Source organism: Podarcis cretensis, assembly GCF_951804945.1.
Source record: "Podarcis cretensis genome assembly, chromosome: 8".
Lineage (NCBI taxonomy): Eukaryota > Metazoa > Chordata > Lepidosauria > Squamata > Lacertidae > Podarcis > Podarcis cretensis.
In genome coordinates, this window is record NC_137177.1 from 77482563 (window position 1) to 77508580 (window position 26018).

Consider the following 26018-nt stretch of genomic DNA (forward strand, 5'->3'; position numbering starts at 1 on the left):
ATGTGTGAAGAAGGAAGGGGGTATTGTTTAGTCTAGACTCCGCCCCCCCCCCTTGGGATAGGCAAAAATGGTGGGGAGCTTATGTTTTCTCCAGGCCCCTCCCAGCTCTGGGGAAACTCATCTATAATTCCTGCATTCCTCCTACACACATGGAGCAAGGAGAACAGGTTGGCCTTGTAATCTTTTCCTTGCATATGTAAAATAATATTAAGAGGGGCTGTATTGGGGGGAAAGTTTCCTCTCTGCCACTTCTGTCTGCATCTGGCATCTCCATAATTCCTCTTCACCCTCCTGCCAAACAGGTATGCAAAACGCACTTGTTGCACACCTCTTGAGAGAGCTCAGTGACAGAGCACACCTGTTGCATGGCAAGGATTCCATGTTCGATCCCTGGCATCGCCATCTTAGAGGAGGGATTGAGTAAGCTGTGGTCTTCTTGGTGTTCCTTGATTCAAGTTCCCATCAGCCCCACAGCCAGCAGGCACAATGGTCAGGGATGGTGTTGGGAGTCTAGCTGCTTCTGGAGGACACCTGGTTGGAGAAGGCTGAAACAGTACATGCCGGCAGTAGCCAACATGGTGCCATCCAGATGTTGCTGGACTAATTTTGGCAGAAGGCCCGTAGGTCAGCGGTAGAGTATCTGCCTTCAGTGTTGAAGATTCTAGGTTCAATCCCCAGGTAGGGCTGGGAGAGATCTGTGACTGAAACCCTGGAGAGCTGCTTCCAGTCGATGTGTAGACAATGCTGAGTTAGATAGACCAGTGCTCTGACTTGGCATAAGGCAGATGCCTATGTTTTTACTGTTCTGTGTTGACTACAACTCCCATCATGCCTGAGCATTGGCCGTGCCAGCTGGGGGTGATGGAAGTAGCTGACCATCATCTTTCAGAAAGCAGCACATGGGCTGTTTGTGAACTATAATGTCATATCCATGATAGCTGCCAGGAATCAATCTGTTGTAAGCTGCTTCAAGAACTTTCAGGTAGTATAGTAAGAGGGAATAAATGAAACCAACCACCAGTGTTCAGAGATGACATATCTCTGAATTCCAGTTGCTGGTGGACAGGCAGAGGGGTGGAAATTGTAGCTTTAATAGGGACAGAAGGGCCTTGTCAACCTGGGATGGTAGTCCATCTAGGAGAAGGAAATCTCTGATCCTAAACCTCCACTGCTTTGCAGGATATGTTTGGGAGAAGAAAGTAAAGTACCGTATTTTTCGCCCTATAGGACGCACCGTCCCATAAGGCGCACCTAATTTTTTGGGGGGGAAATAAAGGGAAAAAATTATTTCCCCCCCCAGGTGCGGGGCTGGGGTGGGGGAGGCCCGAGCTTCCCCCACCCCAGCCCCCAAACAGGCAGCTCTCTGCAAGCCGTGGGAGCCCAGCGCTGGCTCCCGCTGCTTGCAGAGAGGTCCGCGAAGCCTGGACGCGCTGAGATCAGCGCACACAGGCTTCGGCATGCAGGCAACTCTCCGCAAGCAGCGGGAGCGCTCCCGCTGCTTGCGGAGAGGTCCGCGAAACCTGGACGCGCTGAGCTCAGCGCGCGCAGGCTTCTGCATGCAGGCAACTCTCCGCAAGCAGCGGGAGCGCTCCCGCTGCTTGCGGAGAGGTCCGCGAAGCCTGCAGAGCGAGAGGGGTCGGTGCGCACCGACCCCTCTCACTCTCCAGGCTTCAGCGAAAGCCTGCATTCGCCCCATAGGACGCACACACATTTCCCCTTCATTTTTGGAGGGGAAAAAGTGCGTCCTATAGGGCGAAAAATACGGTAAACCCTACACAAATACGCAGTGGAGTCCCTAAGACGGTTGGGTAGTGCCTTGTACGCCTCCTTCTGGCAACTCCTGCAGCCAAGCTGGTGCCAAACATATTGCTCTGCTTTCCTTTGAATCACATCAGTGAGGTCAAAAGGGCATTAGGGTTGTCCAGGACCTCCATACACACTGCCCAGGCTTGCACCCAGGGGAGGGCACTTCAGTGCAGCTAACACAGAGGTTCAACTTAACCCCTGGAGGCACACTATATTGGCTCTCGAGACAGATGTATGCCAACAACCAACCTTAGCTTCAACCCCTTTTGTGGGCTTCCCTGAGGGCTGTTTGGTTAGCTACCATGCGCAGCCTGATGCTAGGCTGGGGGAGCCTCGATCTGATGCATTGTGGCTCTTTTTACATCAAAGGTGGGGAACCTCATCCCTAGAGGCCAACTGTAGCCTTCCAGACATCTCTGTCAAGTTCTTGGAACTTCGCCTCTCTCCTGAGCCCCACTGTCTGTGTCACACCCTGAGTGTTTTGGCCTGGCTGGAATGTGTCCTTGAGCTCTGATAGTGCCTCTTGGCTGCCCGGATGGGAGCTAGAGAAGGGTGTTTGTATGTAGAAACTATCCCACGTCACAGAGGTAGAATTTACATTTGTTGTTCCGTCCACTTTTGCCTCTTGCTCTGCCAAGCCCCAACATGTGGCCCTCAGAATGTTTCACAGAACAGAATGTGGCCCTTGGGCTGAAAAAGGTTTCCCATTCTTATTTTCATTACTGTTATTGCCATTTGTTAAGTAGATGTCTCCTCTGTGTGCATAGTTGCTCATTTTCTATACAAACCTTGGTGTGTGAGGACATAATATGCACTGTGTGAGCTCAAATCTGCTAATTTTTGTGCATAGTGCCTCTTCTCTGGTTTTTTGAAGGCCAGGCAGGAAGTCACCTGGTAAAAGCCATTCCTTCTTGGCATGCATAGCAGTATAAAGCCTTTCACCCATTTAGGAACAGGGGTGAGCAATCTCCAGCCTTGCAGATGTTGCTGGACTACAACTCCGATCATCCCTCACCATTGGCCAGGCTGGCTGTGGATAATGGCAGTAGAAATTTACAACATCTGGGGAGGTATCAATTTGCTTGATTCTGGCTTATTTATTTATTACATTTTAAATGCCACCTTTTCCCTTAAGGAGCTCAAGGTGGTGTACGTAGTTTTCGTCCTCCCCAGTTATCCTCACAAATAACCCTGTGAAGTTAGTTAGGCTGAGAGACAGTGACTCATGTCATAATAAATGGGTTTGTCTTCAAGCTGCAACAAAGTCTTCTTTCTCTAACTGGGTTCTTCCTCCCCTCCCACTAATCTTGTCAGCTGTTAAAGGATCCCTTCTGGGGGAATCCAGGGGCCTATAGGGCCCCTGAGCCTGAGATTCCCAATTACCACAGTTAAAGACAAATTATGGTTTAATGTGAAGGATCAAAAGTTCCTCTTCACTGCTGCTGAGCTACTGGAAAACTAGCTGGCATCTGACTTGTTGTAATGCCTGAATTTGGGCACATGGTATTATATCCCATGCTAGTCTTACTCAGAGTACACCCATTGAAGTTAACTGACATGATTAAATTAGGTTCATCAATTTCAGTGGCTTTACTCTGAGTAGACCATTGTTTGTGGGTGTAGGGAAGAAAACAGTGACCTGGCTTGGATTAGCCTAGTGAGAGGGGGGTCTGCAAGAAATCTCATCCCCTTAACTCAGTGCTGGCCAAACTCGGCCCTCCAGCTGCTTTGAGACTACAATTCCCATCATCCTTGACCACTGGTCCTGTTAGCTAGGGATGGTGGGAGTTGTAGTCCCAAAACAGCTGGATGGTCAAGTTTGGCCATCACTGCCTTAACTGCTTTCTAGAAAAAAGTTGAACTAGGAGATTGTCCTGTGCAAATCAGGATATTTTGAGAGGGTGATTTGCTGGTTCTCTAGACCAGTGTTCTTCAAACTTTGGGTCCCCAGAAGCTGGGCAACAGGCTCCATCATCCCCAGGTAATTTAACCAGTGATCAGGGATTATGGGAGTTGTAGTTGAACATCTGGAGACCCAAGGCTGAAGAGCATCGCTTTAGAGCCAACGTAGCATACTCCAGATGTTTTGGACTATAATTCCTATCAGCTTCAGCGTGTGTAGTCCACAATGCTGTCCAGAATATTTTGAAGGAAACAGGTTGGTGAAGACTCTTAAGGCTTAGAGAAGTGATTGAGCAGAGCTTGTTTGCTTGTTTTCAGTAAGCAAACCCAGAAAACATTGAGACTGCTAAGCTTGCCAAATACCCTGGTTGTAGCTGGTGTCCATTAATTGTTACTGTCTTATGCAAGAGCATAAGAAGAGCCTTCTGGATTAGGCTGGTGGCCCATCTGGTCTGGTATCCTGTTCTCACAGTGGCCAACCAGATGCCTGTGAGAAACCCACAAACTGGACCCAAGCAGAAGAGCATTCTCCCCTCCCGTAGTTCCCAACAGCTGGTATTAAGAAGCATTACAGAGCCTAGCCATCATGGTTAGTAGCCATTGTTAGCCTTATTCTCCATGAATTTTGTCTAATCTTTTAAAGCCACCCAGGTTGGTAGTCATCCCTGCCTCCTGTGGGAATGAGTTCCATAGGTTAACTATACACTGCATGAAGAAAGTCCTTTTTTTTAATCTGTACTGAATCTTCCAACTGCATTGGATCTCCACATGTTCTAGTGCTTTGAAAGAGGCAGAGAAGACTTTTCTCTATCCACTTCTTTCTCAATGCCATTCATAATTTTAAACATTTATACCATGTTACTAGCCTTTTCTTTAAATCAGAAAGTTCCAAAAGCTGCAATCTTTCCTCACTGGACTTATGAAATGGGGGAAAAAACGTTTTGCATGGAAAAATAGAAGAACGGAACATTTTGGATTTCGGAATCCTCCCCATTCCCTGCGGAAAATCTTCCACCCCATATCCCTAATCACCTCTGTTGCGTAGGAATTGGAGGGCAAGTGCTTGCCTCTGCCTTGGCTCACTCCAGTTCTGGTGTCCTTGGAGTTGGCTGAACTTCATATTCTCAGGCTCTGTCCCTTTAGGGGGAAGGAGAGAGAGAGAGACTGCAGGAAACCTGGGGGTGGTTGAATTCATCCGGTTTAGGCACCATGCCCTCCTTCCTGATCCCACCTCTGAAAGAAGCCTGGGTTCAGTCAAAAGATACCTCTTGTCCCCACTTTTGGAGAAAGCAATGCTTCTGAATACCATTTGCTAGAAACTGTGGGAGGGGAGAGTCCTTGCTGCACCCAGGTCCTGCTCTCAGCCCCACATAAATAAGGATTTACAGTGGAAATCCCAAGCATGTCAGCTCAGGATTATGTTTCCTTGAGCTAGCAGGACTCACACCCAGGTAAGCGCGTATAGCGATTGCAGCTCTAGTTAACAAACAGGGATCATCCTAGAAGTAGCTTAAACTAGCATATATACCAGGCTGGCTTTGCTAGTATCACTGATTTGCTAAATAAAGATCATTCTAAACAACAACAACTGCAACAAATTAATTATATTTTAATATTTTAAGTACAGGCAACTCCCCATTTACATGTGTTTGAGGCACATGCAGTCTTGCATATTGCTACAAACCTGGACATGGCATGAAAAGGGGCAAAAATGGCCCGAGCAGATTGAGGAAACAGAGAAAATGGTGCAAAAATAGCATTTAGCAACCCCCCCCCCCGAGCCTTTGCAAGTGCAATCCCAGGAGCCTTTGCAGTGACTTTTTTAGGCCTGTGTAGAGCTGGAGTTTGAGCTAGGAGATTTGGAGGGAGCAATTGTGGTGGAGTTTGGTGGAGCTGTTAAAAGAGTTTTCCAAGGGTTTCCAGAGGTTTAGAGGGTGTCTGCAGTCGATTTCCATGATGTTCCCAATATATGTGATTTCATTTATGCATGTGGTGCCTCGGAACGTAATCCCTGCACAAATGGGCAGTTGCCTGTAAACATTTGTTGACTATTAAACATCTTACAGGTGTATACTTGCAACGGAATAAAAACTCATTTGTAATTTAAAGCCCTAAACGGCCTCGGCCCAGTATACCCAAAGGAGCGTCTCCACCCCCATTGTTCTGCCCGGACACTGAGGTCCAGTGCCCAGGGCCTTCTGGCGGTTCCCTCATTGCGAGAAGCAAGGCTACAGGGAACCAGGCAGAGGGCCTTCTCGGTAGTGGCGCCCGCCCTGTGGAACGCCCTCCCACCTGATGTCAAAGAGATAAACAATTACCTGACATTCAGAAGACATCTGAAGGCAGCCCTGTTCAGGGAAGTTTTTAATGTGTGACATCAGTGTATTTTTGGTCTTTGTGGAAGCCGCCCAGAGTGGCTAGGGAAACCCAGCCAGATGGGCAGGATACAAATAATAAATTATTATTATTAATTTCCCCCGTTATTTCATAGCGTTGCATATTGCCTTAAGCCTTGTTATTCCTGAGAACTTTTAAAACTGAGGGTTGAATCCAGCCAGATTGGAGGCAGTGATGCTTCTGCACACCAGTGCCTGGAAAGTGCAAGGGGTGGGGAGCGCAGAGCTTTTGTGCTTGGGTCCTGCTTTCAGGCTCCCCAGATGCATCTGATTGGCCACTTTGAGTATAGGATGCCAGTCTAGATGGGCTGTGGGGTTGATTCAACAGTGAGACTCTTCGTACACTCTTAAGCTCCACCAGACACATTGATATCCTCTTTGCTGTCCATCAAGTCTGAAGCGGACAGCTTCCTTTATTCATTCATCTTGACCACTAGGGAAGGGTCCCTGCTTCCGAATTTTCCTCTTTCCAAATAGGGTTGCTGTCGACAGGTGAAGCTTTCCCCGTAACAGTGTTTCTGTATTAGAAAAGGTTTAACCTGTTGAACTGTTGCCTACTGCAAGCTGCTAAAAGTGGGAGAGCCGTGCCTCAAATCACATGGTGAACCTGAGTTTCAAGAGTGGTAAACCAGTTAAGTTACTATAAGTCTTTTATCAATTGATCTTAACCCGGCAATCCTACTGCAAGACCAGGCATGGTATTTCAAAGTGGGAACTGTATGTGTGTCAAAAGAGGTCTTGCATCAACCAGGGTTCAAATGCCCAGGATTACATCATTTAAAAAGCAAGCAGTGTGCTCTAAGAACATCTCCTCTAGTTACCCCCCTCTTTTTTGCGATTCCCCCCATAGTACAGTAAAATTACAACTTTAAAAAATACAGATCAAATAAGTAGTTATCCATATATGTCTCATAATAACTAAAGGAATATTTTGAACATCTCTTGAGGAAAATAGTTTGACCCTTTGACATGACTATATCCATTAAGTGTTTCTGTTAACAACCCACCTCTAACTAATCATGAGATCTAGAAGCATAGGATTTCTTTAAAAAAAGAACAGTAATTGAAAGTTATCCAAAAGGCTGAGGTCTACAAGATTGTGTAGGTCAAAAGCACTGCTTCTCTGCCCTTGATCTTAACAATGTACTTTTTTTTTTTAGGAACCCCCTTCCCCGTTTCCTTAGAGACCTCCCTTAAGACATCTGTCTCTTTCTCTTAGTCCTTCATCTTAACCTGAACTGATTGATGTGGTTCAATATCCTACATAATAGCTAAATGTAGATCTAATTGGGTGAATCATTCAGGCCGGGTCCCTGAGGAGCCCGGAAGTTTTTATATATCTGTATATTTATGTAAAATTCAATACAGCTTTTGGGGGGGAAAATAAAGTGAGATCTGGTTTCTGAGAGAAGATGATAGAGAGCATGTTAAGACTCCGTGTGTGTGTGTGTGTGTGTGTGTGTGTGTGCATTTCCGACATGAAAAGTGTTTCTACAAAGGTGAGGGGGGAAACATGAAAAATAGAAAATAGGAAGCTGCCTTATGCTAAGTCAAAACCATTGATACATCTACCTCAGTATTGCCTTCTCTGACTGGCATCAGCTTTCCAGGATTTCAGAGACAGGAGTCTTTTCTTAGCCCTACCTGGAGATGCTGGGGGGTTGAACCCAGGACCCTGTGTGTGCAAGGCAGGTGTTCTAGTTGAGATTCCTGTATTGTAGGGGGTTAGACTAGATGACCCTCGGGGTACCTTCCAGCTTTGCAGTTCTGTGATTCTATAATAATAATAATAATAATAATAATAATAATTAATAATAATTTATTTATACCCCGCCCATCTGGCTGGGTTTCCCCAGCCACTCTGGGTGGCTTCCAACAAAACACTAAAATACAATAACCTATTAAACATCAAAAGCTTCCCTAAGCAGGGCTGCCTTCAGATGTCTTCTAAAAGTTTGGTATTGGTAGTTAGTTTTCTCTTTGACATCTGGTGGGAGGGCGTTTCACAGGGTGGGTGCCACTACCGAGAAGGCCCTCTGCCTGGTTCCCTGTAACATGGCTTCTCGCAGCGAGGGAACTGCCAGAAGGGCCTCGGCACTGGACCTCAGTGTCCGGGCGGAACGATCTACTGATCTACAGCCCTTCCCTTAAGACAGAGGGTTGTAGAAAGTTGCCTTATTCTGAGTCAGACCCGTTCATCCGTCTAGCGAGGTATTGCCTACACCAGGCATAGGCAAACTCGGCCCTCCAGATGTTTTGGGACTACAACTCCCATGATCCCTAGCTAACAGGACCAGTAGTCAGGGATGATGGGAATTGTAGCCCCAAAACATCTGGAGGGCCGAGTTTGCCTATGCCTAGCCTACACTGACTGGCAGCTGACTCCCTCTCTTGCCCTAGAACTCCAATGAAGTTGAGCATTGGAAGATTCAAGACAGATAGAAGAAAATCCTTCTTCACGCAACGCATAGGCGTGGGGAACGTTTTTCAGCCTGAGGGCCATATTCCCTTCTGCGCAACCTTCCAGGGGCCACATTCCAGTGGTGGGCGTGGCCAGAGCAATGGATGCAAATTTTAGCTTTGAACAGCAGACAGGTTCACACACACACACACACACACACACACACACACAGCGCGCCTCCATCCAGGTGACTGAGAGGTATGATCAGAATTCAGAGCCACATTCCAGGACTGCTGAGCACTTTGGCATCGTGAGGGTGCCCTATCCAGGCAGGCTGAGGTTTACCCCGCTCCTGCTGCAGGCCAACTCCGTGTTTCTGTGATTTCACTGGATCCAAGTGCACACCAATTTTTCCTTGGACCATGGCCACGGTCTTAATTGCTCCGTGCTTCAGTGACTTGTTAGCTTTGCATGAAAACACTTGCAGGGGAGGAAACCTGAGCTGTCATTTATTTTTAAGATTCTTATTCCTTCGTCCTGGGTCTGCTTGGCATGCTGGTTGCCTGCCCCTCAATTAATTTTTTTGCCCTAATTTAACACACACATGTTGATTTATAAATCTGCCATCCTTTTATTAGCACAGCCTCTTAGCGTGGGTATAAATTACCCAGTTGTCAAAAAAATGTTTTCACTGGTATTGCTTGTTTTAGGGAAATTTACAGCAGGGGCCGGACTGGTGGGCTGTGCTGAACAACTTCAGAAGGTTGTTGGTTCTGCACGTGGGGAGGGGGGTGGGTTTGTCTTGCCTTTGTCCCTTCTCTTCTGCGTTTGTAGGGGGGGCAGCAAGCCTTTTTGCCCAGGGCTGAGTAGCAAGCATCTTAAACAAGGAGGTGTTGCATACAGAAACCATGGCAAAACCTTTGGGCGTGCATAATTTTTAGAAGCGTTATCGCCCCATATCACTCCAACTTAATTCACACTGCAGCAGAGGAAAGATAACAAAAACCGCTAAATAAGTAATTAAAAATATGTACAAGACCAGTGAGTTAATGGTATACCTGCTTGCCACATTTCCCAAGCCTGAATGGACAGCTTCTTCAAAAAGCCAGATCGTTGTATGCAACAACGGCAGCAAGGATACTCATCGCCAAGAGCTGGAAAACTCAAGATCTACCCACACTGGAAGAGTGGCAAATGCAGCTGATGGACTATATGCAACTGGCCGAGATGACTGGTAGAATCCGAGACCTGGGAGAGGAGAGGATTGAGGAGGATTGGAGGAAATTCAAGATTTATTTACAAAAATATTGTAATTTGGTTGAATGTTAAGAAGGATGCTAGATCATAAATAATGGCCTACCATGAATTAGATCTGATTTTGACGATAAGTGAGATTAAGGAAAATATAAATTTATTGGAGAATTGTTAGATTTTATCTAAATGAGCGGAGAGAAGATGGCAAACAAGTGGGTAATTTGCTTGGAATTTTTTTTTTTTTCTGTAATGATGTAAGTGCGAGCGGGAGACGTGGGGGAGTCCAAAGAAGTGATGAAACTATGTTATAATATAAGTAATGTTGTTTATTTATGCATTTTTATTCAAAAACTTTAATAAATATGTATTAAAAAAACCAAACAAAAAGCCAGATCGCTAGGTGAAATCAGTATGCCAAATCAAGTGAAAAGACTCTGCTTTTTCCTTGACGTTTCAGTCACAGAGTAAACTTTTCCATAACGGCTGCATTCAAAAAAGGACTGGTTGAGGTTCATCTGCTAATTAGTGGGTGGGACTATTGCTTCGTTTATGGTTTGGATATTGCTGGCATGCTGTTTTAGCTTTTCCACAAGTTGTGTGTTAAATGAGATGTTAATGTATTGTACGATCCCTACCCCCTTCCCCGCCCCTGCTACGTTATGTATGTGCATATATTTTTCTTTAACGTTAAGTTGCTTGGAAACTTTGGGTGCCAAGTGACTAATAAGTTTAATAAATAAATAAAACAAACAAAATAAACTGGTGCCGATGCTCCAAAGAAAGATCTGGAACAGGTTTCCATTGCTCAGTGAACACCAGTTTTGCTGCCGGAGTCGTGTAAATCATACGTTCTTTCGACAACGTCTCCATAAATATCACAATCGAAAATATCGAATTACACCCCTTTTGGGTGAAACAGCAGTGCTTCCTCACCAGCAAGAGCTGGTGCTTTATAAAGTGGAGATGTCGGGAATTGAACCGGAGACCTTTTAGCAGAACCAGAGACCTTTTAGTGGGTGCTCTCCTGGCGAGTCATGGCTCCTGTTTGTTTGTATGTATGTATGTCAGAGCAGCTAAGCATGCTTAGAAGTGACCATTGGGTGGCACTCTAACCTTGCTTTTTTTCTTCTTACAGACTGGCTCTTCTCCTGGAGCTGAGAATGCAGCATCCCGCGAAGCTCTGGTGAGTCCTGCGTTTGTGGGGTGGGGGAATCAAAAGAATAACTTTGCTTTCACGTAATTCAACTCAACCAGGTACGGGCTGCATGTCCATGTGGTTGCTTTTTTGAGGGGTTTTTTGACCAGCTTGTTCTCTTGAAAAGAGCATCTGTTTGGCCACTTTTTTTCAGGATCAACTCCTTGGTCTCTGACAGAATGACCTAAGTATTGCTATGTGTGGTGCTCTCTAGGTGACCTCTGAACTTTGACCTTTAGTGACACCCCCTCCTTATCTTTTCCTGGGTGAGCAGAGGGTCATCTCCAACCACCCATGAAAGACTCGCTTCTTGCTCTTGATCAGAGATTTTTCTTTCGAGGACTGTGGCACGTAACCAGTCTCTTCTATTGGCAGAGAGTTTCTCCATTTGTTGATGAAAATGAAATGTGTGGTGTATTGTGTGTATTGTGTGTATGCCGATTAACCTGAGAGGTAGTACAGTGGTACCTCGGGTTACAGACGCTTCAGGTTACAGACTCCGCTAACCCAGAAATAGTACCTCAGGTTAATAACTTTGCTTCAGGATGAGAACAGAAATCGTGCAGCGGCAGCAGGAGGCCCCATTAGCTAAAGTGGTACCTCAGGTTAAGAACAGTTTCAGGTTAAGAACAGACTTCCAGAACGAATTACAGTGGTGCCCCGCAAGACGAACGCCTCGCAAGACGGAAAACCCGCTAGACGAAAGGGTTTTCCGTTTTGGAGGCGCTGCGCAAAACGAATTTCCCTATGGGCTTGCTTAGCAATACGAAAATGTCTTGCGAGTTCCTGCGGTTTCCCCCCCCCCTTTTCCCCCCTTTTCCTAAGCCGCTAAGCCGCTTATCAGCTGATCCGCTGATAAGCCGCTTAACAGCTGATCGCTAAAAGCCGCTAAACCGCTAATAGCGCTAATCCGCTAAGCTGTCAATGGGCTTGCTTCGCAAGACGAAAAAACCGCTATACGAAGAGCCTCACGGAATGGATTAATTTTGTCTTGCGAGGCACCACTGTAAGTTCTTAACCCGAGGTACCACTGTAGTACATCCAGCTTCTTCATCAGGGAAACCCTCTACGAAATCTCAACCTCCTTTTGTGCTCCTCATCAAGCAGACTTTGAGATTTCAGTGTTTCTGCTATAGAACAAAGCATCATAATTAAGATTCCCAGACCCTACCTCTTTCCCTATTAAAAGGCCTTCCGCAGAAGGCCTCCAAGGTACAGAGGATTCTGGGATGTTTCGCACATGTGCCTTAAAGGTAAAGGTACCCCTGCCCGTATGGGCCAGTCTTGACAGACTCTAAGGTTGTGCGCTCATCTCACTCAAGAGGTCGGGAGCCAGTGCTGTCCGCAGACACTTACGGGTCACGTAGCCAGCGTGACGAAGCTGCTCTGGCGAACCGGCACCAGAGCAGCACACGGAAACACCGTTTACCTTCCCGCTATAAAGCGGTACCTATTTATCTACTTGCACTTAAGGGTGCTTTCGAACTGCTAGGTGGGCAGGAGCTGAGACCGAACGACGGGAGCTCACCCCGCCGCGGGGATTCGAACCGCCGACCATGTGATCGGCAGGTCCTAGGTGCTGAGGTTTACCCACAGTGCCACCTGCGTCCCCACATGTGCCTTACATGCCCTCAAATTTCTCACACCAAACCAAAAGTGGGAGAAACCTGTTTCCCTCCAGATGTTATTCTCATCACCACCCCTAACCACTGGCTTTGCTGGCTGGGGCTGGTGGAAGTTGGAGTCTGGCAACATCTGGAAGGATGTGAATGCTCCCCATAGATGGATGGATGGATGAAGAAACTGCAAAATCTCCAGATGTTCTACTACAACTCCCATCATCTGTGCGCATGCTGGCTGAGGCTGAGGGGGGTTGGAGTCCAACAACAACCCCTGGAGGGCCAGGGGTTCCCCATCCCTGAAGTAGACCATTGTTTGCTTTTCCTGCCCTTAGCTACCGTTTAACGCAGGGACAGAGACCATTGGCCTCTGAATACCAGTTGCTGGGAATCAGAAATGAGGAGAGTGCTGTTGTGCTCAGGACCTGCTTGTGGGCTTCCCATTGGGGCATCTGGCTGGCCACTGTGAGGACAGGATGCTGGATGGGGCCACTGGTCTGATCCAGCAGGCTCCTCTAGTGTAGCTTCTGCATGACTGGATAGGCTTGCAGGTTTTAAAGGTAAAGGGACCCCTGACCATTAGGCCCAGTCATGGCCGACTCTGGGGTTGCGGCGCTCATCTCGTTTTATTGGCCAAGGGAGCTGGCGTACAGCTTCCAGGTCATGTGGCCAGCATGACTAAGCCGCTTCTGGCGAACCAGAGCAGCGCACGGAAACACCGTTTACCTTCCCGCCGGAGCGGTACCTATTTATCTACTTGCACTTTGATGTGCTTTCAAATTGCTAGGTTGGCAGGAGCAGGGACCAAGCAATGGGAGCTCACCCCGTCCCGGGGATTCGAACTGCCGACCTTCTGATCAGCAAGTCCTAGGCTCTGTGGTTTATTTTTATTTTTTTCAATTTTTTTATTAATTTCCCCAAAAATTTTAAAACACACAAACAGACACACAAACAAAAATCCTGTTTAAATCTTGGTAACATTATTTAGTGACTTCCTCAAATCCCCTTGGTTGAATTTCATTATATATCATTTTAACAGTTTCCCAAAATCAATTTTCTCAGAAAGTTAACTTAGTCACTTAACATCTTTCATTCTTTCTAATTTATCTTTAAACATCTTGAATCTTATCCTTACATATTTGAATCCTAAGCCTATCTATTATTTGCAAGCTTTTCCAATTAAATTATTTTAACATATTTAGCTTAACCCACAGCGCCACCCGCGTCCCTTTTGCAGGTTTTAAGCAGGCACCGAAAAGTGTAACAGGCCTACGTCTGTTATTTCCATTCATTTCAGTGGGTTTGTTAGCAGGACGAAACTCAGACAGAGCTCCAGATTTGCTGCCTCGCGTGCCTTCATGCTCTTGTCTGCAATATTTTTTTTAAATTAAGGCTGTTTCTTGCTGATGCAAGTACCTATGCTTTCGCACTGATTTTTCTTCTCCTTCTTCCCAAGGAGAATGGCAGGCGGCTCACTCTCTGCCCCCCACCCTGTGGGCTGACAGAAATTACCTTCTGTTTAATTAACATCATCTCCCCTGCTCTTTATATACTGCTTCATAATTGCTCCGAGGAAAAGAGGAACGCATCGCAGCCATATATCTATATATAGACATAGATATAAGATAAAAATAATTCGTTGGGAAAAGGTGTTGGGGGAAACGCAGCACAAATCAAGAAAATACAAAATAAAATTCAGTGTCCCTGAAATATAATCTTGATCTCGCAACGAACCTTCACGCATGTGAGGGTACCACGGAGCTCATGTGGAAAAGGAACGGGGGCTTTCAACCCTGCTTCCTTTTTAATTAATTTTTTCCGCTTACTCCCTCTCTTATGCCTCTTGTAGCCTCTTCATTTCTGCTTAGGTGTCGTCATCACTTCCAGCCACACATCCGTAGAGACCCTTTTAACTAATCGGCCGTTCGCTCCCCACTTACGGCCTGACTCGCTGGTCGTTCAGTGCCGCAGACCTCTAGCGAGAGCTTATTAGTTACCCGGGGCTTCTTGCGTTCGGATATGCATCATGTGTAGGGCTGCATCTGATGACGGCTTGGAAATTACAGCTGGTGCAGAATTTGGCAGCCAGGTTGCTCACTGGGGCAAGCCAGTTTCAGCATGGTTCCTGGCAAGTTTGGATGTGTCCCTGAGCAAAACGAGCGCTGTCCCACCTTTCCCCCATTTTGAAACGTGCTAGCATCCCGTTGCACAATTGAGCAGCATACTTTGGCAAAAGATGTTGCAGCAGCTTCTAGGTTCAGGTGTCTCTCTTATACTTTTTTTTTTTTAAAAAAAAAGAAGTGGACAGTATTAGAAAGGTGGGTCTGTCAGTATTGGTTAGCCGTAACAGCTGAGAAAGGACTGCCTCTCATCCCGGGGTAAATATGTAGGAACAAGTCTTTGGAGGGAGAGAGTTGGGACATTACCCCCTCCCTCCCTGTCTCCAAATATTTTGCAAGCATCATTGCATTTACCTTTCCAAGCTTCTGTCCCATTAGCTTGAGAGCTAGAAACTTTAATCACCACCATTTGTTAAGCCAGCGAAACAAAACAAAAAGTCCTCTCCAAACCACTGCCGTAGTTCATCAAAACCCAGCCCAGTCCCCTTGGAGTAACCTCTGCGATCTTTAATAGCAAGCTCTGCTTCTAACGGAGGCAGCAGCGCCCTTTGTCCGCAGCGGTGGCGGCAAATGGACTGAGGCCGGGGGGGGGGCTGTAATCTACGATTATTATTATTATTATTTTTAATTTTGGCCTCTCATTTCCCTGCTGTCGGTCTTGGCCCATTAAAATTTCGCCTGGACGCTCCGCGATGGGAAGTGTAACCTTGTGGTTCTCGGAGCGTCAGCAACTCGCTCTGGTGCTGTTTACAGCCAGCATTTGTCATCCCTTGGCGTGGGATCAGCTTTCTCCTTGAGTCCAGATGCTCCGTGACACGGCCACTGCTGTCTCTCTCTCTCTCTCTCTCTCTCTCTCTCTCTCTCTCTCTCTCTCTCTCTCTCTCTCTCCCCCCCCCCCCGCCTGTCTCTCTGCTGCCCAATTTCCCCCCTCGATCCTTCAAGCACTTGTGGAATCTAAACAGCCTTTCCCCTCTCTCCTCCCTTTTTCTTTCTTGGTTGGACATTCTGCTCAAAGTAAAGAGTTTGGCTTTGCGTAAAAAGAAATATGGGGTGGAACTGGACTTGATCAGTGGAGACAAAAGCCTTTTCTCTTAGCAATAAGACTGTAGAAGCTATATCTTTCGGGGGCCTGAGTGTACTTTGCATAGAAATAGAAAACAGAGCACTAATTCTGCTTTTCCCCTTGATACCTGATTTAAGAAGGTCTTATTCGTTGCGATACCTGAAAAACTTGCTCATTCTCTGCAAGTTTCCAGGCCAAAGCCAAACCTATGGCCCATGCAGCTGCATGGTGGTCGTTTGCAAGTTCCTGCAAAGTATGATTCTTATCTGGGTTTGATTGTATTTCAGGACCTATTATTGACTGCTCCATCATGCTTCCGTGGTATCATGATCTTATTATCTGTAGAACTGTTTAAAGCCTCTGCAATAACCACTTCTTCTCTCTGCACCATTTTCCTTCTAATAAGTTGTGGACCATATCATTTCAAACATGAGGCAAGCAGTTGCTCGTTTCTGCACCTCTCAGACATCTGCATTGTTATATCTAATAAAGTAATTTCTTTTAAAAAATGCAAACTTCTGAAAAGATCATAGGGAAAACGGACCTTGCGTTTATCGTTTATTGGAATGATAAAAGTGCAAGGCTTGGATCAATCCACATGCATTATTAGGGCTTAGATGACGTACAGATGATTGATCATTTGGACAGGAGTCGGAACGGTTATTGTTGCCATCTTTAAAGAGGGATTTTTTTAAGAAATGAAAAATATGAAGGGTTGGGAGTGAGGGCGAGATGAACGATGATGCATACTTGTTCAGCGTATTATTTTCACGGTATATATTTCTAATAAGAATTTTGGATTTCTTCTTATTCGTATGATATTTTATACACATGCACGTATTGGGTGAATGATAATTTAAGGCATTGCAGATAAATATGCAATTGTGTACAAAATACTACATAGATAGGAATCATTATTATTAAGAATAGTTAATAAATTTACTATTTATAAATAAATAAAGTTCTGCACCCAGCTCCATACATATTCCACCTATGTAGATAATACAAATTGAGGATGTTTGCATTATGATAAGTTTGCAGGGCCTGTAGGACATGAGTCAATGTGCGTGTGTGCAGAACCTTGTAAAAGAGTGCCTAAAATGATCAAGAAGTAGTAGTAGTTGTTGTTATTTAATTAATTAAATTTGATGCATCGTTCCTGTAAAGTAATACAAAAGTATTTGGGGCTTTTAGGGGTTATTCACCATTCTCAGAATGATTTAACGATCAGACCCTCTTCCCAGGGAATTCTGGGTATTGAAGCTCTGTGACAGGAGATGGGGGCGGGGTCTCTTCGCAATTCTCGGCACCTTTAACAAACTACAGCTCCCAGGAGCCTTTGCGGGAAGCCATGACAAAGTGGTGTGATACTGCTTCAAATGTGTAGTGCTTGTGGGGCCCACAGCGTGCCCTGATGTGACAGCCCTCCTGATATTTGAAGAACTTTAACTTTCTTTTCTCCAACGAAGCATACCGTATTCTTCTCAACTGCTCCTCATCCTACTTGGTTTGCTAAAGCCCCTCTCACCACCAAGCTTGCTTTTATTTTGACCCGCACCACCAGTCTTTTCTAGACCTGATGGAATCTCTCCAGGCATTCAAAACCCACAGGAACCTGCCTGAAGGAATGCAAGCCCATTATAAGCCCATTAGGGTTACTGCTTGCCCAGAGGTCGCTGAGCTGATAGCATCTCTCTGGCTGACAGTCCTAAATTATCCTGACTAATGTTTGACTGGGGGCTCTGGGTTAGTTGCCCACTGACTCCAACTGTCTGGGAATCCCCGCACCGATCGGAAAATATATATAGACTTTTAGAGGCTTCCTGGTCCTCTCTCTGGACTGTTCAAAGTGAACCTTGGGGAAAATATTATGCAGAGAACTTAAAAAAAATAAAATTGTGGAGCTCGGTTTCGTTGCAGAAGGGAAGGCCTGCAGCCCAGTGGTGGAGCATCCACCTTGTCTACAGAAAGCCCCAGGCTCCTTGCAGCATTTCCAGGTAGATCTGGGAACGACTCTGCCTGAATCCTTGGGGAGCCACTGCCTGTCAGTGTAGACAGTACTGAGCTCAGTGGGCCAATGGCCTGCGTCCGTAAGAGGCAGCTTCCTATGTTTCTATGAAATGTTGGGAAGGTAGACTGTGGAACTCGCTTCCACAAGAGGCAGTGATGGCCACCAGCCTGAATGGCTTTAAAAGAGGATTGGGCAAATTCACGGAGGGTAAAGCTCTCAGTGGCTACTAGTCACAGTGCTTGTGCTCTGCTGACATTGCCAGAGGCAGCAATGCTCCTGAACATCAGTTGCTGGAAACCACAGGAAGGGAGAGTGCTCTGGTGTTGATGTCTTGCTTGAGAATTTTGCAATGGCATGTGGTTGACCACCGTGAGAAGAAGATGCTGGTCTTGGATGGGCCTTTGCTCCAGTCCAGCAGGTCTCTCCTTTATGTGTTCTCAAGGCTGTTCTCGGGAGCTCAGGGCTGTGCCAAGCAGACGAGCCCATCTCTGCAACAGTGTGGACTAGAAACTTACAGGGAGTTGGTGGGTGGGGAGAGAATAGGGTTTGTAGAAAGCCCCCTTGCAGTACATGCTAAAGTCTCTTAGCTCTCTGCATTGCACGCCCACCATCAGTACGATGGAATATGGTTTTTCCGTCTTGTGCCAACTTCTTTTCATCGGCTGTTGGGAGAACGCATTAATTTGTCAAACTGTTTTCTGTGATACTTGACCTCTTGGTGGAGTTCTGAGCCGAATCGTTCTTCTTTTCCTTTCTTTCTTGGTTTTGTCTATTTACTGCTGACTCTGTTCATCGAGTGGCTTTTCTTTCTTTCTTTCATTTTTTTTTTGCCCCTTCACCCTCCCTTCCCTGTGGTCCGTGCAAAATGCACTCTTTTAATCTGTCGATTCCTTTTAATGTGTTGACCTGGACAAATTCATGCGCACGCCCTGTCCGCGGATGCAAATGTACTTACCGAGGGAGCATGTTTAAAGGGGAACTGTCAGCTCTGCTTAACTCGCCTGGCCTCAGATCAATAGCAGCGCTTCCTTGAAATTCCCCGCGCATCCCGACAAGACGTTGTAATTGAATGCAATCCGTCCCTGCCTCCTCCTACCTTGTACAAAGGTATGGCTGACAAATGTATATGTTAGGGCAGCCCATGCCATGGGGATGACTGCATGCCGCTGGTTTGAGCACCAGTGTGGTGCAGTGGTTAGAGCGTCGGACTAGGCCTTGGGACACACCAGGGTTCAAATCCCTACCGTGTCACAGAGCTTGCTGGCTGCGGCCTTGTGCCAGTCATTCCTTGACCTACCTCGCAGGGTTGTTGTGGGAATTAAATGAGGAGGGGGAGAATGATGCATACCACCTTCAGCTCCTTGGCGAAAAGGGTGGGACATACATTCAATAAGTAAATGAATGAAATGTTACCCGTGGAGGCCTTCAGACTTGCCTGTGTAGATTGGTGCCACCCACCTGAAACTGCCCATTTGGAGAATTGGCTGTTTTCACTGCACGCATGGGAATCTGCCTGGCCCCCATTTGTGTGAGTATCTCTGTTCATTGCAGCTTGCGAGGGGTCCAGGGATCCCATGCTATACACCGCTTGCCCTATAGAGGGCAGCAACCGCCCATGGTTCCGAGGGAGACCGGCCCCCTAAAACTTCTCATAAGTCTTTTGTGGGATTCCTAAAAGGTCTTCCCTTTGTCGTAGGGCTGCTTCTGTACTTCAGCGCTGCTTTAACTCATGCTTTTACCTTTTACTCATTCTCCTTATGCTTTTACCTTCTCCTCTGCCCTTTTTTCAACGGCTGGATCCTATAGCCCTTGCTCGAGAAGACTGACTTTATTGGGTCTATTATGCTTCCCTGCCCCTTTCCTTCCTTTTGTCCTTGCCTCCTACGGCATTAACTTCTTTATTTTTAATTTATCTACAGTGCCTGACTGATTTTGTTTAAGCTGCTTTATAATGAAAGGTAATAGATCTGCAGCATCACAAACCCTGGTTCGCGCTAATCGGGGTTCCTCCTAACCAGGGTTTGCAAATACCCAGACTTGAAACTCTGGTTAAGATGGGTAACTGGGTACATAAGAAGAGTCCTGTTGCTGGATTAGGCCAGTGGCCCCAAGCAGTCCAGCATCCTGTTCTCACAGTGGCCAACCAGAGAATGCTCTAGTACAGAGAGAATGCTGAATCAAGGAAGGAGGAATTCAAACCTCAAAGGCGGCCATCAAACCATGTCCTGGTGTTAATCTCTTAACTCAGGAATGGGGAACTTTTGACCCTCCAGAAGTTGCTGAACTACAACTCCCATCAGCCCCTGCAAGCATGGCCAATAACCTGGGATCAGGGGAGTTGTTGTTCAGCAACATCCAGATGTCCAAGGGTTCCCCACATCTGTCTTAACCAAAGCTTAGGGGTGTGTGTGTCAGGTATTATACAGAATTCTGCAGCATCCTCCGTGTCCATGAGGTTTAAGTGGAAAAAGTTCAGCAACTGCACTAAGTAGCTTACAAATCTGAAGTCTCCTGTGGTTAGGCAGGTGGCGTTACAGCAGAGGGAGTGGAGGGTCAGGCAAGCTGGGTGAGCACCCTACAGAATTCTCCTTATCTGTGCTGCTCTTTTAGAAATGGGCATCAGTTTGCTACCTCCCATTTAAAAAGAGAGCCAGTGTGGTGTAGTGGTTAAGAGCGGTAGATCCGTAATCTGAGGAACCGGGTTCGCATCTCCGCTCCTCCACATGCAGCTGCTGGGTGACCTTGGGCTAGTCACACTTCTCTGAAGTCTCTCAGCCCCACTCACCTCACAGAGTGTTTATTGTGGGGGAGGAAGGGAAAGGAGAATGTTAGCCGCTTTGAGACTCCTTAGGATAGTGATAAAGCAGGATATCAAATCCAAACTCTTCAAATCCAAAAACACCCCTTTCTTCCTCTTCCCCTCTCAATTCCATCACCCTTCCTTTTTCTTTTTCCTTAGACAGGCTCTACATATTTAGCTCATTTAATCTTCGCCTCGTAAGTCAAGGCTGTAATTGACAGCCCTGTCATGAAGCGTGGGCCGTTGGGGGGGGGGCACGCGTTACTCTGGCAGATAGCATGCTTTGCATGCAAAGGTCCCTGGTTCAATCCTCGGCATCTCCAGGTAGGGTTGGGAAAGACGCCCCATCCCTGATCTGAGACCCTAGAGAGCTGCTGCCAGTCAGTGTAGGCAATACTGAGCTAGATGGAGCTTTGTGCAAATCAGCTTCCTATGCTCCTCAGGGGTGCAGTGCTTATGGCTGCAGCCACTTTGCTGCGATTGAGAATTATCATCTTCACCTTCCACCACATCCCTCCTTGGTGTTCGGCCACTACCTTTCTCAAACCCTCAGCTGCCTTGGCCCCCTTGTAACAGTGGCACCACCATCATCATCATCTGTATATAGGGCACTCATGTTCAAAGCACTCTGCAGTCCATTGATTCAGATCGCACCACCTCAGCAAGGTCCCATTGTAGGTTACAGCAATTTAAAACAGCTAAAAACTTATTACCTCTCCCAAAATAGGGCGGGTCCTGAAAACACGCAACTCAGGCGTCCAAGACCAGCGTAAAAAAAAGGTTTGTGCTAATTTATACCAGTTTAACAGCTTGTCCCCAAAGGATCCCCTCGCAGAGCTACAGTGCCTGGCACCCTTGACGAACTGCAGGTCCCAGGGTTCTTTGCGGGGGAAGCCATGACGGTTAGAGTGGTATGAGAGTGCTTTGCATGTAAGCCGGTTTTGTCTAATGCTAGTCCTACCCAGAGTGTTGTTGTTTAGTCGTTTAGTCGTGTCCGACTCTTCGTGACCCCATGGACCAGAACACACCAGGCACTTCTGTCTTCCACTGCCTCCCGCAGTTTGGTCGACGCCCTGAAATTAATAGGCATGGCTTAGCGTTGGTTCATTCATTCCACTCTGATTTGGACTGACTTGCTGCAGCCCAATGGGACGCGGGTGGCGCTGTGGGCTAAACCACAGAGCCTAGGACTTGCCAAACAGAAGGGCGGCGGTTCAAATCCCCGCGATGGGGTGAGCTCCCATTGCTCAGTCCCTGCTCCTGCCAACCTAGCAGTTCGAAAGCACGTCAGAGTGCAAATAAATAAATAGGTACCGCTCTGGCGGGGAGGTAAACGGTGTTTCCATGCGCTGCTCTGGTTCGCCAGAAGCAGCTTAGTCATGCTGGCCACATGACCCAGAAGCTGTACGCCGGCTCCCTCGGCCAATAAAGCGAGATGAGCGCCGCAATCCCAGAGTTGGCCACGGCTGGACCTAATGGTCAGGGTTCCCTTTACTTTTACCTTTAGATGCAGCCCATGGTCTTGCTGTGACCGCTAAACTCCTTACAAGCAACCCTGCAGAGGAGATGCTTTGCAGGCTGCATTGCCGAAGGAGCAGTTGCGGGGAAGTGACTTGTCTGTTCAGGATAAAGTGTGCCCTGTGGCATCTAAACCAAAAGTCTGTCTAGTCCAGCATTCTTGCAGTCAGGACCTCACAGGAGTAGGCCAAGGTTTAAATGTTCCTTTGATTGTCCTTGAATCTTCCTGCCACACTTTCCATATTCTCCTGCCACACCAACGTGGTGTGCCACACTGAGAACCACTGTACTAGATCGTCTGGCCCAGTCTACTCTCTCCTGCCCTCTGGACTCTCTCTAGGCCACACCCCTTTTCCCCAGGCCACGCCCCCACCACCAACCCTGCTCTGCTCCCTTCCTGAGCCTTTTGCCTGACTAGAATCCATCCTTGAGCTTTTACCTGCCTGGGTGGAGGATAGAGAGTAAATTTTAACATTTTCTTCCCCACACAGTTTTGCTTGTGGCCCCTAGAAGGTTGCCTAGACGGTAATGTGGCCCTCTGCCTGAAAACAGTTCCTCACCTCTGGTCTAGTTCCACTTGGGTCAATAAAGGCATGCTGTATTTGGCACGCTTGATAAATTTGTGCTGCCTTTCTCTTGATGCTCAGCAGCCACCAAGGAAGCCTGTTGCTCCTTTGTCCCCCAGCTGATCCAGAAGTGAGCAGAGCTTGCATTTCTGTCCTCTCTCCTCCCTTTTCCCAGACTCAGAATTTGGTAATTACAACAAAGACGGGGAACTCTTTCCCAGCTCAAGGCCTACATAGGCAACGTATGGGAGGCCACATACCAGTGGTGGATGAGGCCAGAGGCAAAAGTGGGCAGAGCAACGGATGAGACTTTGCACAATATGTTACATTGCAGCCATAGTGATGTCAGTCATTTCTACACCTACACACCCACACACAAAGACACATACAGTGGTACCTCGGGTTAAGTACTTAATTCGTTCCGGAGGTCTGTTCTCAACCTGAAACTGTTCTTAACCTGAAGCACCACTTTAGCTAATGGGGCCTCCTGCTGCTGCCGCGCCACCGGAGCACAATTTCTGTTCTTATCCTGAAGCAAAGTTCTTAACCTGAGGTACAGTTTCTGGGTTAGCGGAGTCTGTAACCTGAAGCATATGTAACCTGAAGCGTATGTAACCCGAGGTACCACTCTACACTATATCAGTCTCCAACCAGGCAAGGAACAGGCATGATCAAAAATCGCCCAAGGCAGGCCACTGACAGGTGTGGTCTGTGGGGGGCAGGGCAGGCCCGAGGTGAGTGCCGAGGGCCAGATGGAAAGGTATGGAGGGCCACATTCAGTCGCCTGGCTGAAGGATCCCCACTCTGGTATTACAGTGTAGTCACTGACCAGCAGCACGGACAGAATGTTCTAGGGGCCAGCCACGATGTTGCACTGAGGCCCTGCAGCATTCTTGGGAGGCAAATTCTCAGCCGTTTACAGGGCATGGGAGCAGATGAAGTGGTGAGTTGCATGCTGCAAAAACCGTCTACCGGTTGCTGGCGGTTTCTGCCCTATGAGGCTTGTCGTCTTGGAATTTCCTATGTGTCTTGCCATGGGGGATAGAGTGGGGGAGCTGGACAGAGACTGGTCTTGGGGGGGGGGGAATCCCCGTCCACTTTCTGGAAATGGGAGGCGGGCAGCACTCTCGTGCCCTGCGAGCTTTCCCTCGTTCTCCAAAGCATTACATGTATTACTGCAAAGCACGCAGCAGAAAGAAAGGGAGCGTTTTATGAAAGGGGGTAGCAGAGGAAACATTATGGCCAAGACCTTTTATAGCTTTCCCCATTATTATGGTTTAAATCTTGACGTGGTCTTTATTTGCAGTGACAGTGGGACCAGTAAAGAGGAGAGGCTTTTTCCGCCTCCCTCCCCCACAACCTCATGCCTCCCTCTCTCCGTCTTCCTCCTTGTTCTCCTGCCGAATTTCCCACGCAGGGATATAGATCATAAAAAGCTTGCGAGCGGACTTTGCGGTCCGTCTGACACCAGCTTCCTTCTCTCCCCACCCTCTTATGTCGCGGAAGTTACAAGCAGGGCAAATCGCTCCCGCGGATGTCTGAGATGTGCACGGAAGTTTTCATTGTCGTAAAAAGCGTCGCCGCCTGAGTTTTCAAGCCCACTGTCAGATGGGAGTGTTTTGCTCTGTAAATAGTCCAGGAAGCCTTTTCAAAGGAAGAATTGGGGGTTCAGGATGGAGTCCCCCACCCCACCCCGCATAGGTAAAGTTTGCTGGGTAGTATTTCTTTTTTTTAGGTGCTTCAAATGAACAGGCACAGAAAAGGGATACATTGAATTTTAGTAGGACAATTTCACCTGTCTTCTAATATTTTCACCGCCAACCTTCAAAAAAGTCCCCCATTTGAAATTGATAGAAAACCCATTTTATGTGATTTTTTTTTGTTGTTAAAGACATACACACAGGATTCTGGTTATTCACCCAGCAGATAATATATAAGGTTATATGGTTAGCAAATTGCAGACTAATAAAAGCCTAAAATACAGGGATTAAAACACACTAGTATTTTGTTTTGTTGCCCACGCAGAAACGCACACACAAACCCCTAATAAAGGCTACGTGTTTTCCTTCTTTGAGAATCAAGGGGTTTTTTTCCACTTAAAAAAATTATCAGAAGGTTTACAGTTGTATTTATTTATTTTTTAGTGTAGTGAAACAGAGAATGTACATCTGTGTCCAATTACAAGATAAATAGTAATGATTTAATATTGGAGGTGTTTTTTCCTCTGTCCATTATTTTTTTTTTTAATACAGTAATACATAATATTTTTGGATAAAGTTAGAGGTAGTATTTCACTTGGTACAATCAATGGCTAAAAACATAAGCCAAAAGCATAGGTCACTACAAAAACTGGAAAGTTGTGGACAAAGTTTTTGCTGGACCTTTGGGGATATCGTAAGACTTATCTCTATACTTGCCTTGACTTTCTCCAGAAGGTTGTCTGTGCGTTTTAAACATTGGTCTGCTTTGGTTAAAATCTGGTGATTTGGAGTGGGCTGTTTTGTTTTTTATGAGCAGCTGGTTTCTTAATATTTTATCTACAAGTATATTTATTGCATTTCCCCCCTCTTTAAGTGCCAGTTGCTGGGAGGGGGGAAGAGTTTGCTCTCAAAGGCAGTATTTAAATATTTTCCATCAGGGGTGGGTGCCGACTTCAGGCTGGTCTGATTCTACTTCTGTGTGCCTTGCTTCTACTAGAACTCAAAGATCCACCCAATCAGAGCTAGGTAGAGAAGACCCACCACTAGAATGAATGAACTGGGTGCTTCTGAGCACATTCTGTACCTAGGAATTTGTTTTCAGTCCCAGGACTGAAGCAGATTCATAGTTCTTTTCACTCTTATTTAGCTTTCTTCATACCTAGCTGGGGAAAGTTTGTTGGGTTGTTTATGTTGTTTAAGCAAGAGGGAGCCGGACCCCTGCCCCCATCTACTGCAATCCATTCTGAGGTGCTCCAGGAGAATTACCTTTATTTATTTAATAAATAAAATTGCAAATGGACAATGAGCAAAATTGGGCCTACCTGTGAATATGCGGCACATTATTATGAAAGGATTCTAACTCGCGAGGGTCAAGTATTTTTTGCAATCAGCCAAAAACTTGGAGGAAGTCTCCTTTCCTCATTGCATAATAGTGTATCCTCCAGGTAAGCCAGAAGGATGGTAGAATCTGAAAACCTGCTGGAAGTTTAGACCTTACTGGTGTCTATGTGTCTATTAGGCATGGCTGAATCTATCAATATTGGGTTCTCTCATTTTTCCAATCTGAAGTTCAGTTTCTTACATTTTTCTACATCTATTTGCAAATTCATTTCTTTTAGTCCACATGAAAATTAGTCAAGTTTTTAGTGCAAAATTTATCCTAACAA

The 26018-nt window shown here is 46.6% G+C and overlaps 1 protein-coding gene across 1 annotated transcript in view; it reads left to right on the forward strand.

Annotated features, from left to right (window-relative positions):
- Nucleotides 1–26018, forward strand: part of PEX14 (peroxisomal biogenesis factor 14) — a 150050-nt gene that overhangs the window by 1560 nt on the left and 122472 nt on the right. The window contains exon 2 of the mRNA XM_079987163.1: nt 10895–10942. Within this exon, the coding sequence (XP_079843289.1) occupies nt 10895–10942 (48 nt within the window). The remainder of the gene's footprint in view (nt 1–10894; nt 10943–26018) is intronic.